Source organism: Lutjanus erythropterus, chromosome 9 (assembly GCF_056507025.1).
Source record: "Lutjanus erythropterus isolate fLutEry1 chromosome 9, fLutEry1.hap2, whole genome shotgun sequence".
Classification (NCBI taxonomy): domain Eukaryota; kingdom Metazoa; phylum Chordata; class Actinopteri; order Lutjaniformes; family Lutjanidae; genus Lutjanus; species Lutjanus erythropterus.
Window position 1 is genome coordinate 18,635,959 of NC_139325.1, and position 18,349 is coordinate 18,654,307.

At 38.2% G+C, this 18,349-nt stretch overlaps 2 protein-coding genes across 3 annotated transcripts; one reads left to right on the forward strand and one right to left on the reverse strand.

Moving 5' to 3' along the window:
* Positions 1-2,097: 2,097 nt before the first annotated feature.
* cdcp1a (CUB domain containing protein 1a) lies at positions 2,098-12,541 on the forward strand. The gene is made up of 9 exons (XM_084726326.1): positions 2,098-2,330; positions 3,536-3,742; positions 3,863-4,225; positions 4,322-4,687; positions 6,019-6,210; positions 7,658-8,029; positions 8,134-8,490; positions 10,599-10,686; positions 10,874-12,541. The coding sequence occupies exons 1-9, from the start codon at positions 2,267-2,269 to the stop codon at positions 11,319-11,321; spliced, it is 2,457 nt and encodes an 818-aa protein (XP_084582452.1). The 5' UTR covers positions 2,098-2,266; the 3' UTR covers positions 11,322-12,541.
* Positions 12,542-14,922: 2,381 nt separating this feature from the next.
* Positions 14,923-17,074, reverse strand: clec3ba (C-type lectin domain family 3, member Ba). Of its 2 annotated transcripts, XM_084725651.1 has the most exons (3): positions 16,636-17,067; positions 16,372-16,470; positions 14,923-15,464 (listed from the first exon to the last, which is right to left on the reverse strand). In XM_084725651.1, exons 1-3 carry the CDS (start codon positions 16,730-16,732, stop codon positions 15,064-15,066), a joined length of 597 nt encoding a protein of 198 aa, XP_084581777.1. In that variant the 5' UTR covers positions 16,733-17,067; the 3' UTR covers positions 14,923-15,063. The 2 variants fall into 2 exon arrangements, with proteins under 2 accessions (XP_084581777.1, XP_084581778.1); XM_084725652.1 differs by lacking the exon at positions 16,372-16,470 and having other exon boundaries at positions 16,636-17,074.
* Positions 17,075-18,349: the final 1,275 nt, after the last annotated feature.

An 18,349-nucleotide genomic window follows, 5' to 3' on the forward strand; every position in this document is an offset into this window, starting at 1 on the left:
TCAGACTGGATGTTAATCTGTAAAATAATCTTTTAATACATAGACATTTTGTCATTTAATTCTCATGAGAAAATACACTGTTAGTTGCAGTTCATTATAGGCAGCCTACACCTAGCTTAAAACTAATGCAGTCTAATACAACAGTCCTGCAATAAATCCTTTATTTATGAGCATTTGAGGTGGGGCAGACACAATAACATAAACACATATAATGCAATACAGTTCAGCCACACCAACGTCCAAAATGACTAAAGCTGAAAAATATATTATATCTCAAAAACAGGTTTAACCAAAACTAAATTCAATAAGCTTCATGAAGGGAAGGGTTTTTGCAGGACTGTTGTATTACACAACATCAGTTTTTAGATACATGTATCTAACAAAGTGGCAATTGGATGTATAATCTCTCACTAAGGAAAATAACACTTAATATTTAATATTTCTGCACTTGGAATCTATCCAGTTATGAGTTGACCTGTGTTATAATATCACATATGATGTCACCGCACTATTTATCATAGGCTGTAATTATAATCAGGGTTGGATCAGATTACTTGAAAATATATTATTTACTGAATACAAATTACATGGCAATATTTTAATTAGTGACAGAATCCATTGGATTACAAAAAAGTAAACTAATTTGAATACTTTCATTGAAAATGTTGAACATTATACTTAAAAAATGGACACAGTGACAATGAAATGTTTCCATAAATGTTGTTTTTGTCTCTTTGAACATCTCAAAACATTTTCTATGCAAATAAAATGCATTTTTGCACAAGGTTTATTTTTCAGGAGTTTCATGAAAAAAGTTTCATAATTTTAAAATTGACATATTTTAAAGAAAAAATGTAATCAACTAATCCTTGACAGTGTAATTACTTTTTTTTTTTTTCAAATGTTATCTGGACTGATTATAGTTACTTATTTTTTGTCATTTGATCACGTTATACCAATAATATGTGATTTGGTACTATCCAGCCCTAATTAAAATAGTAATATATCTACTTTGTTTGGTCTTTTTACACTTTAAGGCTGGGTTGCACCAAGATTAATTTAATCTAAAATAAATTCTCATCGGAGTAAACAAGGTTTAAAAGGTGTAAATTCAGACTGAAATTAAGCAGACTTCTGTTACACAATTAAAAACTAATCTCACTTTAGTAAATCCAAGTTTATTAATGTAAACTGAAATTAAGAATTTAATCAATAAGGTTATGCTTGATTACCAAATTTTAAATAAATAAGTGCTGTCAGGACAAGTGTTAGCCAGATAAAACGTTGACAAAATGTTACTTGTTTAAATTGTTACATTGTTTGCTAACTAGCTAAAAAGATAACACAATGTTACTGCTAGCAAGCTAAAATGGAACATTGTTTAAAAAAGTTCCACTGTTCGCTAAGGAGCTGAAAAGTTTCTAACCCTACTCATGATGACTTTGCAGAGAAGCTCTAATTTCTCCTCCTTTTAGCAAAATTTGGTTGGCTGAAATGAACAGATATTTGAAGATTTAAAAAACAGACAACTCCCAGTGAAATAATGAGGAGATGCATCTTAAAACTCAGTTGGGCTGAGTGTGTCCCTTTACTTTCTTTGAAAAATTTGATTATTTTGCTCAGTCCATCTCAAACGGTTCCTTAATGTATGTTTAAAGTTAACAGCTACTGTATTACATATTAAATTGAGTTCAAATATTGGTGCAACTAAATTAAATTTAATTAACTAAATTAAATTACTACGTCTAGAGTCAAAACTAAACTGACATTTTTATTTTTTTTTTCTCAGTTTTAACCTGCTTTAAAAATTTGGTGCATCTAAAGTCGAATTTAGAGTTGAGCCATGATTTAATCAGGTTTAAAAATCAATTCTTATTGATACAACCATGTCCAACTGTATTTTTATTTATTTATTTATTTTAACTAGTTGTTTGACAGAAATAACTCAACTGTAATGAATTTTATCTTTAAAAAAAAATCACGGATGTAAGGCATGAATGAACTCTGAATGTACCTGCCAAAATGGCGGACCTGGCCACGCCCTTACATTACCTGCTGCTTCAACACGCCCTCACCTCTGACACACTCACACATTAAGGAAGTGGTGCAGTCGTGTCTTCACGGCTAAGAGCACAGATTTACGTAAACGAGGGAAAAAGTGGCGCATGAAGGTCGCAGCTCTGGGCGTGAAGCAATGAAATATGCGCAGATGTCCAGTGATTTCCCTCAGGATCAAATTTATAGAGGACCTCCACTATAGGACAGCATGTCCTTATTAACAGCCAGTCTTCACATTTTACTTCTTACGGTCATCGTCCTCACTGTATCAGGTAAGTTACTGATTAATTATTAACCAGCAGGACAGTTTTACTCTGAAATGTCGCTGAAGTGGAAGATCTGCTGTTTAAATATGGACCTGCTTATTCACATAATTATATGACGTTGTTATTATGCTGTTTATTATTTCTAAGCCATTTATTGTTGTGCTGTTTATCGCTCATATGCGTGTTGATGAATTGTTGGGAGCTAAATTACTTTAATGAATGTACTGATTAGTTTTGTCAGAGTAAATGAAGTTGTCAGGTCAGATCAGGATGAGAACAGAAACGAAAGGACGTTGTAGTCTCAGTTTTTGTTGTTTTTGTCCATGACTAAACTGAATCCTCAAAAAGTTCCCGGAGCTAATCTGATGTGTCATGTGTCAAATGATAGGTTGTGCGTGTTTTGTGTGTCTTCAGAAACATTTATAGATATATATAGACAGAAAAATAATACAGTGTGAAGCAGGATATATGAGACAATAGAGAGCTGATATTAGGTGCTGTTGTGTGTGTGTGTGTGTGTGTGTGTGTGAACATGACTGTTTGCTCAGCAAAGGCCTGGTTAGTCATAGAGGGAGTAAAGCCAAGCTGTTTCAATGCCGTTAGTCATTGTGACTTTCTAACTGTGAATAAAAGCTTATATTTAATACATGGCAACACTTGTTCATATTCTGGTTTTTAGTGACATTTAAGTCTGATCTGGGGGTTTCTCACTCTCCCTTACAATATTCTGGTATTGAACCATTATATTTAAAAAAAATAAAATAATTGATATTGATATGTTAATAGCACACATAGGGCCGTCACAATATCCGATTTTCACAACATGATTATTGTTGCCAAAAGAATTCACAATAATGTTATTTCGATACCTGTAGAAAATTTTAAAAAATCTATTCGTCAAATTTATCTTTAGCTTTGCTTATTGTGTGTTTTGTGTCTTTTTTGGCAAATGAATTACAACCACAATTAAAGTGTTGGAGGTGGACAGAGAGTCTGTAACCATAACTGTACAAAAGCTTACAAAAAGTACAAAAAATGTTGTTTTTTTTTTTTTTGTTTGTTTGTTTTTTTTTTTCAAACTTTCCATACATAGCTCAATAATATCGTGAATTCTTTGGGTTGCAATAATCGTGTAGTGAAAATCTCATATGTTAATAGTCCTCATTTCTCTCAAGTTTTCATGCTTTGTGCTTTTTTTTTTTTTTTTCAAGGGGTCCAGGAGTTTACTGTCACCCCTGACAGAGGCTCCAGCATCATCATCAGTAGCAGTCAGGTCAAAGGTTGCAAAGTGTGCATTGCGCCTGGACGCTCACAATGTAATACTACCCTACTGCTAAAAGACAACATTCCGGTTTCACTGGAGTTTGACTGCTCTAAACCTCAAGATGTATTCACCGTGGAAATTGTACGAAATATTGGTAAGAGCGTGAGTGAAAATAAAAGCTGTTCTTGAATTACCATCTAAGTATCTTTCTGGACTAATGCAGTATGGGTGGGTTTATTCAGTAATATTTAATGAAGTCATATTCTCTTCTCAGAATGTACCCCAAAGTCGTGCAACAGCCACATCGTACAGGCCGACTCTGGCTCGCTTCCTTTGCTGGATTTTAACCGCAGATTCACCTGGAACCTGAAGGCCTCTGCGCCGAAAGCGTTCAAAATAGACTTCACCAGCATGGGTCTAAGACAGATAAATGCATCTGAGAGCTGTCCAGACAGACACAGCTACACCCTGCAGGGCTTCCAGACTACAGGGGACGTGACTGTGGGGAAATACTGCAGAACAGGACCAATCAGCAGCATTCAGATACTGAATCAAGGCAGCTTTTCTCTGGATGTCCCAGCAGGGCAGAAGCTGCAAAATGGCCGGTTTGATGTGTCTGTCGGGGAGGAAATCAAATGTGAGTTACTTTAAATTTTGGTGTCTGAATAACTTTGATGTCTACTGTCTCAGTCATCTTTATTTGACTGTTGTTTGTGTCTTTTTTCTGTCGTAGCTCTGGCCAAAATTACCCTGACGTTACCAAAAGGGACCTCGTCCGCAGAGTTGCTCTCTCCGAACTTCCCGGAAAGCTTTCCCGATGACGACGTGATGGAGTGGTACTTTCAGGTCCCGGACAAACACAAGACATCTGTTCAGCTCTTAAGGCTCACACAGCCACGTTGTCTGAAGAAGGAAACAGCAGTGGAGTACCACAGCAGAGGGAGAGGGGCGTCAGTGCTGAGGCTGATGGACCCCCAGCCAGAACAGATGGGAAACTTTTCCCTGACGCTGAGGAACTGCGAGATGGACAGAAGACGTGCTGGTTCTTCTGGACTATCCCTAAACCTCAGGGTCTCTTCTTCAAGTACAAGTTCAACAGGTTTGTACATCATCTGCAATTGTTTTATTGTCACTTGATTGATTGATCTTGATTAATCAGTTAGTTGTTAAGTCTATAAAATGGTGAAAAATGTCCATCAGTGTTTCACAAAGCCCAAGATGATGTTCTCAAATGTCTTGTTTTGTCCACAACCCAAAGATATCCAGTTTGCTGTCACAGAGGAGTAAAGAAACCCTAAAATAACCACATTTCAGAACTAAATTAATTGATAATTGTTGCAGGTCTGCTGTCCCTTGGTTTTAAAGGCATCACAGTTTTAACTTTGGCCTGTGGTGAGATGATTATGTATTTGGCCCTCTGCAGATGTTATCTTACACATCTCAAATAATTCTACAATAAAGTGGTCAGATTGCTCTCTAGGCGGCAAAGAAAAGTTTTGATTCTGGGGCCGATCTGGATCTCAAATATGTTGTTCTTTACCTATAAAACTAACTGATATGTAGGCTTATTTCTAAGGATGACTTAAAGGGTCAAATGATTATTCAACTGAAATTTAAAGCTGCTATAATTAATATTTTTATATTAACAATGGATAAAGTGATTATGTATAATGTGAAAGATATCGCTTGCAATAATGAACCCACAGAGAATTAACAGAGAGCATAAAGACGTCCTGAGGTAACACAAAGAGTACTGTCCAGCTATCATTGGAAATGTAACATGTCAACTGACAAAAACTTTGAAATACAGTATACTGGACAAAATTTGTGTCCAAAAGCTATTTGATTGCTCACTTTACAACTAAAAAGCAGTTCAGTCTTTTTGGACAGGAGCAACACAGGAGCAATTGTTTAGACTTGGTGGAGATTTTCTCTGTTCAGAAAGTAGTTCAGGGGATTACTGATGTCTCCCCTACATGTCGTAGCAGGCATGTGATTACTAAATATAAATAATCTTTATTTTCCGTTGTCCTGTCGTGTTACAACAAGGGCTCAGATTCATTAGTCAGGGGTGTGACAGAGTTTACTTTTCTTTTGAGCTTCAGTCAGTGTGTGTGAGTAATCACACAGTGACGTGGAAAGTGGGCCTCGTGGGCTTAATCTGCGCCCTCGGGTCTCAGGTTGGGGGATCTCTGAGGTTGCCTCATCACTGAGTCATGATTGACAGCAGTGGCACAACACCAGGAATCACCTCATACAGTGATCGGGAAATCATGTTCAGCTCTATCAGTCAAATTGAAATGCAAATTTCTGTTGGACATGTTTGTGATGGTTTCAGCTGAAATGCATTTGCCCACACATTTGCATGAATGTGTGAGACAGAAAGAGAGAGAGGGAAAATAAGAAATCTTTTTGCACTGTTTCCTGTAGTGTCGTGTAAAGTGGACATGAACAGAATGGAGGGCCTCACTCTGCACATTGAGAAGGTGAGAGCGGCCCCTGATTGTGAGATGAAAATAAACTCTGCGCTGAAGGACAAGATCACAGTCACATCAAACAGTGAGCTGTCTTTCCAGGACTGCCTGCCTGAAGACGTAGAAGTCACCGCCATGAGAGTCATAGGTAATCTGACATTTCATTGTTCACCAGAGGCTTCCCTGGGCATGGACAATAAGTCTTGAATTGTTTTTACAGCTCCCCATACTTGGGTCAATATAACATATCCTAACGAGACTGACTGAGGGTTTTTTGCTGTTTTCGTCTTGGAAAGCATATGATGTATTTTATTGGTCATCTCATGGTGTGCTGGTACACAACAGAGGTGCTCCAGGCCTCATTTAGAGACTGACAGAATCTGAAGCCTGTAATTATTTGAGCATGATAATATAGTGTCTTACCCACAGACATTCAGAGTAGTTCAGTGGTTCCCAAACTGGCGGGCACCAGGTGAATGACCAGGGGAGACGTGTAGAGTAAAACATTGTTAATTAATATGATTTATGTAGAGGAAATACAAAACAAGAGGTTACTGATGCTATGATGCTAATCTTTATGTCACTAAAATTTAGCTTGAAACCTATTTTAATTGGGGGTGGAGGGGCGTGAACTTTTTTTGGCTTCTGAAGGGGGGCATGTCACAAAAAGTTTGGAAACCACTGATGTAATTAATTTCATAATGTAGATGCCAGTTTGTCATTTAAAGGGCAAGTTCGCCACTTTTATGTGGCTGTCCGATCAGTGTTGGTAGTAAATATGGTTTGTGCTATATTTTTAAACTGAGTTCTCCTGCTGCAAAATCTGTTGCTGTTCAGTCTGTTTCAGTTTAGTTTTCCTGTCTCCTCCTCTGGGTAGCTAGGAGGTGTGGTAAGTGAGTATTTTTAGTACCTAATGCCATGTTTTGGCCAACAAAGTAATAGCAGTAAACTTACAGCCTCCGTACTGCTGTATATAGTATTGCTGTATAGGTTAGGGTGGTGATACATGGCAACTTGGGCGTGGACGTCAGAATTTTGTGTGCAGTGCTTCCTGGCAGCGGAGCTCCACAAGCAGGATAACTCACCTTTCTTAGTCAATACAGCAGCACTGAGTTTATTGTTTCCATTATCTGCATTACCATCAACACTGACTGGACATTCACATAAAAAGAGGTGAATTTTCCCTTAAATAAGTTTTATTGTCATTATCATAAAAACAATTTCCAAGCAAATAAAACCAGTTTAATAATATTCAGTTAGAGCAAATAAAACATTTAAACAAATATAACATTACCTATGATGACATATTTCATATTATTTCAGCTGTGTTGTCCTGCATTATCTATTTGTACACCAGCTTCCACATTAATAAACACAATCTTTTACATTGAAGTATGTTATAAACAGTTTATTAAATGCATTATTTTAATGTATATATACTGGTTAATGCCAAAGGTTACCAAGTACCAGAAATGAGAAAGTGCTTTTTCTTTGGTAATTTTGGTGAACTAACCCTTTAATTCCCTGTGAAAGCAGAAATTCAGTCTCATCTCTGAGCCCCTTTTTGATTTAAATCAGCTGCTCTGTCTTGTCAGGGTGTGCTCAGCTCAAAGACTGCCTGAAGAGTCCGACTCGTCTGTCGGTGCCTCCGCTGCCGACCTGCCTCCCTGCCCCCCTGCGCAAAGTGACCTGGACTCTCCGTCCTCCTCAGCACGGCACCGTGGAGCTGACGTCTTCCACTGGGAACCTGAAACAGTCCCTACCTGGACAGCGATGCAATGACAGCATGATTATCAGTGTGTCCGAACATGACGGCACTCCTGTTGGAGACTTCTGCCCTCAGGGACCCATACAGAAGGTCCAAATCCACACCAACGTGTCTATCACTGTGTTCGGCATGGAGGGTAAAGCATTGAGGAGATCTATTAAGCCTGTGCTGTACGCCAGAATGAAAGAGGAGATATCCGGTAATAAGCAGCTTCAGTTTAATTAAATGAATAAATAAAATATTCATTAAAATGCATGTTTTTCACTGATATGTAATATAATTTTTTCTCTAATTTCTGTTCAGAAAGATACATATTCACCGTATCTCCAAAGAGAGACACTCCTGTTCTTTTGGCTACTCCTGGTTGGCCAATAGGAATGCAGTCGTACTCCACCGTCTCCTGGATCGTCTCTGTTCCTCCGAAGATGGAGGCTCGCCTGATGTTTGCCAATATGAGTCAGCCCAAGTGCAGCAACCGCCACACCAACATCAGGGTGCAGAGGTTCAGCCGCCGAGAGGAGGACTACAGCCGTAGGGAGGACGAGGAGCCAGAGGGTGAGATCACCGTCTCCGAGAGCTTCTACCTCAACATGTCCAACTGCATGCCTGAAAGAGGAGACTTCAGCGTCATCACTAAGGTCACCCTGCAGAAGAGCAAGAGTAAGAGGACATTTTGTAGTGTAGTCGTTATAGTTTTGTGTAAACCATAAGACTTCAAAAAGGTCTGGATGTGGACTGGATGTTTTAATGGATCACACTGGCATCATCTTTTAGATAAAAGTGTTGTGTTATTCGACAGCTATTTGTTGATACAGATATCCACAGTCCCCTTAGATAAAATTTAACCCGGTCAACACTTGACGACAATATGTTGATAATGAAATACCTGCAAAAGTAATGACGTCCATGTCAGCCATAGCTGTACTTTATGGTTAGTGCTAATTGGCAAATGTTAAGATGATAAAACTCTAAACCAAGATGAAACTGTGTCAAGTTGGAACCCAAGATTTGTACTAGTTGTTTCTTTATTCTGTATGTTGGACAAACTCATTATTTTTTATACTGTGACAAGCCTGTGATCTACTTTGTAGATCTACTTAAGTTTTGGGATTAAAAACACCTGGTTAGGAGTAGGAGAAGATCTTGGTTTGGGTTAAAAATGATCCCTCGTAAGATGTTTCGCAGGTGTAGGGTTTCATTCTGGACACAAACCCAAGATTGTTAACATGGTAAACATTATGGCTGTGTTCCAATACTCATACAACCATAGTATTTAGTATGCCAGAACAAGATTTAGTATACAGTATGGAAAATGTGCACACCAAAATAAAGTTACTGGTATTTAGTAATTAATTAATTAATTAGAGTAAAGTAGGTTCCAAATACTTTTTCTTTTTATTTCCATCTTTGTGCTGTGGACTGTGACAGATGAATGAGCAACGTTCAAGTCGCAATGTTTCGACAAAGTAATATGTCCCAGTTACATGCATACTGTTTGCAGCAGTACACACTTTTTTTTACTAAATTAGCATGTTAGTATGCTGTACTTATTTTATTTAGCTCACACAGACCTGCTAACAAGCATGGCTGTAGACTCTTCATCTTGCTTGTTTATACAGTGTAGATAACATGAAACTTAAATTATGAATACCAATGTTTGACTCTTTCAGTAAAATACATAGTTTGTTTTTTGGATGATCCATCATTTTTCTGAGTGAAACAGAATCATGGATGTTTTTTTTGTCAGGCCAGCAGTGCTGTGGATGACAACATCAATTGGTTGCTCTGCCGAGCCGAGCAGCACTCAGTGGTGACTGAATAACCCAAACAAATATTAAGGGGATTACCATGAAATCTGGTACAGACCCTCATGTTCCTCCTTAGGATTAATTACAACAACTTAACTGATGCTCAGATTTTTTTCTATGACACGATCATCATCAGATCAAACTTTTTTTTTTGTTCAATAGATCTCTTTCACCGCAGCCATACTGATATAAAATGGTAGTGTAAAAACTGGTGTTACTTATGATACCAATTAAGCATTTACTGTAGCAGAGCCTGTCCAGTGAGCCAACATGCACAATAGCAGCACCCTGACTCTGACAGAAACGAAACCTTAATTAGTATCATTAGTAACACCTGTGTTCACCTTGCCTGATTCCAGACCTTGGAATCTGCCCACTTCACCAAGTTGACTGATTTTCTGTTCTGGCATTGTGACATGTAACAGCAGTTTCTCAATTAAAAAATAAATAACCAAAGATTGCCACAGGGGGACTATGAATGATGAGGAATATGGAAATGGATAAGTTGACACTTCACGCTCGTGTTTACCCCACTAATTCATGTCAGAATGGCTGCGGTGAAAAATCTCTGTACTTCAGTTTATGACCAAATACCTGCAAAACTAATGTCATTCCTAAACTAATTATCAGACGATATCATGCTAACACACCCCACATACATGATGACCATGGTAAACATTAGCATGAGCATGTTAGGATTGTCACAGTGAACATGTGAACATACTGACATGAGCATTTAGTTCAAGTACAGCCTCAACTGAAGACTCTGTTTTGTTTTATGACTTTGCACAGACTTAAAAAGTGTGCTTTCTATCTTTTTATGAGGGATAAAAAAAAATAATATTTGTTCACCTCCAGGATTCAGATGTTTATATCAAATTTACAAGGATTGTACATATAATTGATGACAGGAAGTTTTAATGAAACATTTGTATTTTGTCGTTACTTTCTCTCATTTAGATCTGTTGCTGACGATCATCCTGAGTGTGGTGGCTGCTCTGTTGGTCATTTTTGTCATTGTGCTGGTAGTGGTCTGTGTGGTGATTAGGTAAGTGCCTTTACTCTGTTTTATTCTATATATTTAATTATTTGTAATTTTGTAAGTGATGTTTGCCTTTTCAAATTTCAAATTCCTGTCAGATTTCCCCCTTCATTTAAAATCATCTTACTTAACTGCTCAACTGCCAGCTGTAAGAGATGCTGTATATAAAACTCTTATTGTCTCGTGTCAACAGGAAGAAGAAGAAAAAGCTGAATCATCAGGTGTCCATCTACAATCCAAACGGCACCATCTTCCTGCCAGGACAGAACGGCTTCCCAGAGACACGCGATGACATCAGCGATCACGAGTACGCCTCCATTGAAGACACACTGGTTTACACACACCTGCTGAGAAAGGGCAGAGAGATTGGCGTCTACGGAGAGTTTGACACGTACCAGCCTTTCACTGGACGCACAGACTCACACAAGCCACTGGTCTCTAAAGACTCTGTCGCCAGTGACAGGCAAGTTCAACAACAGTTTCAGGGCTCATCTCAACAGGCTCCTCCACTTCCCATCAGGCCTGCGAGCCACGGTGAACAACGTCTGGTGGACAATGTGATTTACCAGACTGAGGACCAGAGTGAAGAGGAACACTCTCTGACTCTGGGGCCACGGCTGGAGCCGGAGGGAGGGAACTGAGGAGAAGATTGGATTGGGCTTTCTGCTTTTCACTTGACCTACTTGAACTTGGAGACATTCGTTCTCTGGCATCTGTGTGATTACCTGATGTTCAGCCTTTGCAAGAAGCCTTTGTTTTTTCACTTGAGCTTAGCTTCACACCAAAGCCACGCACATAAAATAACCCTGTTTAAACCTGCCTGCAGCTGTTACCTTGTTTTATCTCAGATGAAGGCACGTTTGGTTTGGAAAACAGAACATAATCAGCCTCGTTACACCAGTTTTTGCCACTACAAAGAGATATGTTGCTTTAAGGGAATGAATATTTTTTTGAGATATTTTGTACATATTGAGGATGTTTATACAGGAGAAAATGTGTGCTGTTTACATGCTGATTTATTTTATTTTTTATCATTAAGCTGAATAGAGAGGACGCCACTTCTGTTGCAATACACTGAACCTTTTATAGCATCATCAAGACATGATGGCCTGATGATGGCCTGTATTGCAGGAGATTGCAACAGCAGCATATTCGTGCCTGGACTTTTTTCTCTCTTTTTATCACTGCTTTTGCACCTGCCATGGACCTCTAGATATGGCATCATCCCACCATACATGTGCCTTACAGAAAGGTCAAAATACCCCTGATGATACAGTTGTTTTCCTACGTTTTTATTCTAGAAGGGTATAGATTAAAAATTAGTGCTTTTCTTTCTTTTTTTTTTTGGACCCATACTTTTGGGAATCTCAAGACTGATCTGCTGATAGCTAAGTGATGTTTTTGTTTTGTACATGTGTATTATGATGACTGAGAATCGCTAAGTCAGAAACCATATTTTTCTAACTATTTTGAAGACCACAGACCCCTTCTGCTGGGCTGTAATGACATTACAGTTATTGTCATTGTCAATCTTTGGATTTTTTTGATTAATTCATCAGTTGTTTTATTTATAAATTGTCAAAAAATTGTGAACATTTTAATCAGTATCTCAAGATAACATCCTCAAATGTCTTTATTTTTCCACAACCCAAAAATATTCAGTTTACTGACATAGAGGAGTGAAGAAACCAGAAAATATTCACATTTAAGAAGCTGGAATCAGAGAAAACAATGATTTGAAAAATGACTTAAACTTAAATTTATTATGAAAATACTTGGCCATTAATGTAATAGTTTACACTAATTGATTAATTGCTGCTCTAAATGACATGAAACTAAACATATACACATAATATGTGTATAAATATACAGTTAATTGCAGTCTGTGAGCAAAAAGTTACATCCCACAAAGAAATGTCAGTATGTTTGTTGTTTGCCTAAGTTTTTTTTATTAATTACAGGTGGGTTTGAAAAGAGAGGCTGTGTGAGACATGTAATTTAACGTAAGTGTGTGGTGAGTGCGCAGGATCTTTTCATGTGTTGTTGTGAAGACAGACTCGGACCAGCCTAAGTCCTAACCAAGTTACAGTTTTTGTTTTGTAAAATGAAACAGCTTCTACATGATAGAAAATAACTACACTGCATATTAAAAGCAATATTTGGCGTAGTAAATACAACATTTGTTTTACTAAGAAAATGCCAGAAAGTGACCTGGTCTTATTTAAAGTAGAATTGGCTTCCAGTTTTACAATCCAACTTGTAAAAATGGACTGAATGAATTGTGTATTTGTCTTGTAAAACTATGCTGCTGCAGTGCAGAAAATGACCTGCAGAGGGAGACGAAGTTCAAAGTTGCCACCACTTCCTTGTTGTCCCTGAAGAAATAAAGTGTCATTTTTGCTCTCTGAATGTGAAATTAATTCATTTGGCTAAGACACAGTAACTGAGATGAGGACATGCACTCCGCAAATACACTGCCGCTGACATCAGCGGATGTCCATGGAGACGTTCAAACATGTTGATCTGATGTAATCTTCCTTTGGGCGGGTAAACTAGAAAAACTAGGTTTTCATCATGCAAACAGTGTGCGGGTGGAGATAAGACATTGTACTTATCTGATGTTTATAGAAATGCAGTTCCAGGAAAATCTCCAGCGTGTTTTGTAGTAAATTCCTTGGAAATTTGAACATATTTTTTTTATGTTAATGTTTATGTTTGTTGTGAACCCATACACATATCCTGTTTTACTATCCTGACATCCTCATCATCCTCATGATACTGGCTATCATACTCCTGGCCTTTTCTGTTAATATGTACCATTTTCTTGGTAGTGAAAAGTTTTTCAGTCTTATTTTGAAAGGTACACTTGTGACCTTTTAACCCCACTGACTGAATGTAAACAACTGTGAAAAAAGACAGCAGCCGAAAACAAAGAGAGTTTGGGATGTTTTTATTAGTTGTAAACATTTTTTGTGGGTTATTATGTAAGCATTTTTTAAGCAAAGGCTACAGCTGATCAGACACATGTTTATTAACATTATATAATGTAACGCAAGCAACTTAGCTTGACATTCAGAACTAGAAATAAAGAAAGTGCCCCAGAAAAGGTGATGATGATTGATATTCAATAATAAAACAAAAAACAAAACAAAACAATCAAGGATTTATTGCATTGATTAGCAGATGACATAAAAATATTTAAGTGAGACTGGGGAGTGTTGTAACACTGGGTTAGTTGTAACACCATTTCTTTGTTGAGTTGATGGGAGAAGTGTTACATCTCTGTGACCAAATTGGATTTCATGACAAAAAAAATAATTTTCAGATGAGACAATTTTATCAAGATTATTTTTTAGTCCGTTAATTGTATTGTGGATACAATAGTTTGACTTACATAACACATACTTGCAGTTTTTCTGGTTTAATCAGGTGTTTTGCATTCATTCAAAAAGTTAGCTATGTAATTTGCCATATTCACAGGGTCGCCATTTTCCTCTGATGTCACACTCAGATGCTGTTATCAAAAGGATGTTGTTGTATACTGTGTTCCAGGTCTAATTGTTATCATGTCACCAACTTCCAATTAACCCATAAAACCACCCATTTGATGACCCGTTACACAACAGCCAACATTAGCATTAAGTAAACTAATATTACTGTTTGGTAGTGTTGAATAATACAATAAGAAAGGCATAAATGACTTTTTCCATTGATATTTCAGAATAAGTTTACATCTTTCCTATCATGTCACATTATCAAATGGTTAGATAGGAAGTGGTTGCTAATGGTAGCTGTAGGCTAATGGTAGATAATGAGCTATGAAAAGAGTTGTTTTACCTTGAAATATGGCTCTATTTCCTTCCAGATTCTCAGTATCCTCTGTCTTTTCAGTTGCTAAACAATTGGGAATCACTGACATGATAACAATTCATCACATTTTGTATGTTTATATGACTTACAACCTGGAACAGAGTGGTACAACATTTGCGCATCAGAGGAAAATGGCCGCCATGTGAATATGGTGAATGACTTCTTGGAGTGGTTACTGCCATCTCTGGTCTCCCAAAGACAAGCCATCCAGTGGTGTTTACCTTGATGAATGTGCTATAAAATATGCTTCGGTTTTTGTACGAGTGAGTGAATGCATGTTAAATATTTTACATGCATTTAGCTTATCAGTGACAAACTGTATCTCAGACCACAGTGTGAAGTCAGCTGACATCTGAATGGCTTGGCCAAGAAAATGTGAGCTTAAGAAAGATGCAGAACATTATTTTCAATGTATTGCATAAATGTACCTGATAGTCTACATGTTTCACTCTTCTGTAATGTTCACATGTTTATCTGCACAAAGTGATGCTGATGTCAGGAAACAAACAGCCCTCAGACGATGTTGAACTCACACACAGAGGCCTTCTCAGCTCGACAGCTCTCATCAAACCACTTCCCGTTGGCGGTGATGGAGAGGATGGCACAGTTCTGGCTGCGCCCTCCGTCAGGCTGCAAAGTGATCTCCGTCTCCCAGTTCTTGAAGCGCACGCTGGAGCCCGATTGGTCCACCCACTGGCCGTCGGTCACCATGTCGTTGATGCCCAGCCAGATGTGGGCCTCGGGGCCGATGCTCTGACGTACGTAGCTATAGAGCTGGTCGTTCTCATCTCCTGACAGAGGAGTGGCCAGATTGCCTCCTTTGGCGGTGCAGTCTTCACTGGCTGCATGGAGGGTCTTCTTCACCGGGTCAGCCAGGAAACACTTGCCGAGGATCTTAGTGCCCCGCAGACAAACTGAGGGGGGAGTTAGGTGACAGTCAGTGTGGCTCAGGTGTTATGGTCTATTTTTGTCCCTCTATCATCTTAAAGTTTTTAAATACTGCTCTGTCTTACATATGGCATGTTGGTACTGTTGTGAAATATACTTCATTGGTTTATAGGTGCTGGTCTTGAACAGAACACCTGCCTGTGGTTTACAATCTATCTTGCAAATAGAACTGACCCTTTGCTAAGCCCGCCCTCTTTAGTTACTTTTGCTACGCCTGTCAAGTTTTCCACTCTTTTCCACATTGCACATATGCTATTTACAGTGGTGAAAGTGGCACACACCGATAAAGGCGTATTGGCGGGAAACATTTTGTATGATGCCAGACATGATCAAGTAAAAGGCTTGTTGGATAACATTAGTCCTGAGTGTGTATATGTAAACAATAGATGACAGAAATACACTCATTAATGTAAGGAAATAAGTCCAGCCAGACCAACATCACCCCAGAAAGAGAGCCGGGATGAAAAGCTAAGCTATGATTGGACAGTTGCTGTTCACAGGAGGGGCTTAGCAAAGTGTCAGTTTAATGTTTTGTTGCTGACTCAACTCACTCCACCTTTTTGAAGGTCACTAATGGTGTGCTGCAGGATTCAATTTTAGGCCCTTTACTTTTCATCTTGTATATTATCAATATTGTCTCTTTTGATAATGGTTGTAAGATATAACTTTATGCTGACAATACCATGCTTTATTCATCTGCTTCTACTTTTAGGGGAGTATTATCTCTTTTGCAGACAGCTGCCAGTATTAAATGGAACAAGAACAAAATATATGCAATTGATTCCACACTAAATAGCTGTGGGACAACATTCATAAACAACACATTATATTCCTAAAATTATAATTGTGTGGTACATTTTGCAGGAAAAATACCTGTCTGTAAAGCCTGCTGCTCTTTCAGCAAATTCAGCTCTTGAACAATGTCATTAATCTGTCTCTTCAGCTCCTCAATTGCAGCATTGTTTGCAGAGTCTGTTGAAGGGAAAGAAATGCTAAATTTACTCTAAAGAGGAAAAACACTGTGTGTATCCATGATGAACTCTCACATACTTCAGCAGTTCTGTAAAAGTTATTCATGGATTTAACAAGCTATGATATTGTTTTCATTTGCTATGTCAAGTTAATATCAAGTCCTACCTTTCTTGCCATTTCTTTTCTTGGTGGTGGTCTGCTGGAATGTGCAGTGTGCCAGCAGGAGAAGGCAAAACACCAAGAAAACCCCTCTTGCGTCCATAATACTCAGAAAAACACTTAAAATCCACCGTACAGAAACTGGTTTTGGTGCAGCACCACAAAACACTCTTCACAGCTCTGAGCCCTGGCCAGACTGTTGTGTTTTACACACCCGCAGTGAATTGGGAAATCTTATCTCAGAGAGAACAAATGTTTTACAGATGTTTAACAGCCGTTTGTGTTGCTTTTGAGGAGAGATGGATAGTGGAGTGTTTAGCAGCGTTCTGACAAGCATGACTCGGTTTCCACATGTTTGTAGGTTACCCACGAATTACAGCAGAGCCTTATCTGTCCATCTGTGCTGTGTGTGTGTGTGTGTCTGTTGTGTCAAATAAAGATCATTTGAATAATTTCTATCTTTATCAATTTTCTGCATCTGTCTATGCCACTTTAAACAATTACCAAACTACAAATAATTTTACAGGCTTTTTACAACTGCCTGCAAATTGAACTGTGGCTTTTCCCCCGTCAAAGGGCCTGTTGTGTGTCTGCTGAGGGCTCCAACAGGCCAGAGGTTGGATGTTTTAGGGTTTGTCCCACAGCCCACATCTGGATCTCCTCAGTGAGCTGGACAGGGTGCAGTGGACACGTGGCAGTGACTTATATAATGAACAAACAATGTTGTGAATTTAATATTTGTTTATGTTTAATCTCTTTTCTGTAAGACAGGTGTTCACTGGAGAGTTTCAGTGACCTCCAGCAGTAATGACAAAGCTGAGTGATGCATGTCTTGAAATGTTCAGTGTTGATCCCACTGAATACACACACATCACAGACAAATAACACGTTAAAGTGATGCAATGAAATGCTCCACGTCCGACATGAGCAAATACACTCAAACCTCAAATTCTTGACAAATAACTGAAATATAATACATGTCTCAATTTATTCAAAGATAAACAGCTTGGATACAAAGAGAATGCATGATGTATTTTTTATCTTCAGTATAAAAGCAAATTCAATTCCCAGGTCTCTCCAGTACACACTCTCTCCTATGTGTATCGTCTGAGGTTTTGTCCTGTAATGAAATCTTTTTGGGAGGGTATCTCAGCGGAAATTACTTCAGTTTTCCCAGAATACTATAAATGTTCATCCCACCCTTTTCCTCATTATCCCTGCCAGTGAGTAGGTGTGTGTGCATGTGTGATCAACAGACCTACAGCTTGTCCTCAGCTAATGGCAAGTAGTACTGGACTGATCAGAGTAATTTTGTTTGTGCTCATTAATGACTGTATGCTGAAAGACCCCTGTGATTTAGAATTTCTGAAAAAAAAAAACCTTGAAAAACCCTTTTCTGACATTTATGCCTTTATGATTTTATGGTCAGCGGCATTTTTCCAGGTCACCCCATTATTGTGATGTTATATCTCAAGAAGGTCTTGAGGGAATTTCTTTGAACTTTGCACAAATGACTAGATGGACTCAAGGTTGAATTGATTAGATTTTGGTCATCAGAGGTCATGGTGACCTTTTTTTTTTAAATATATATTATTTATTGATTTTTTTCAAATTAAGACAACAGATATACTTTAAGGTTTACCTACACATGAGAAAACAAAACCAACAAACACAACAAAACAAAACAAAAAAGCATTATTATTATCATTTTCAAGTACTC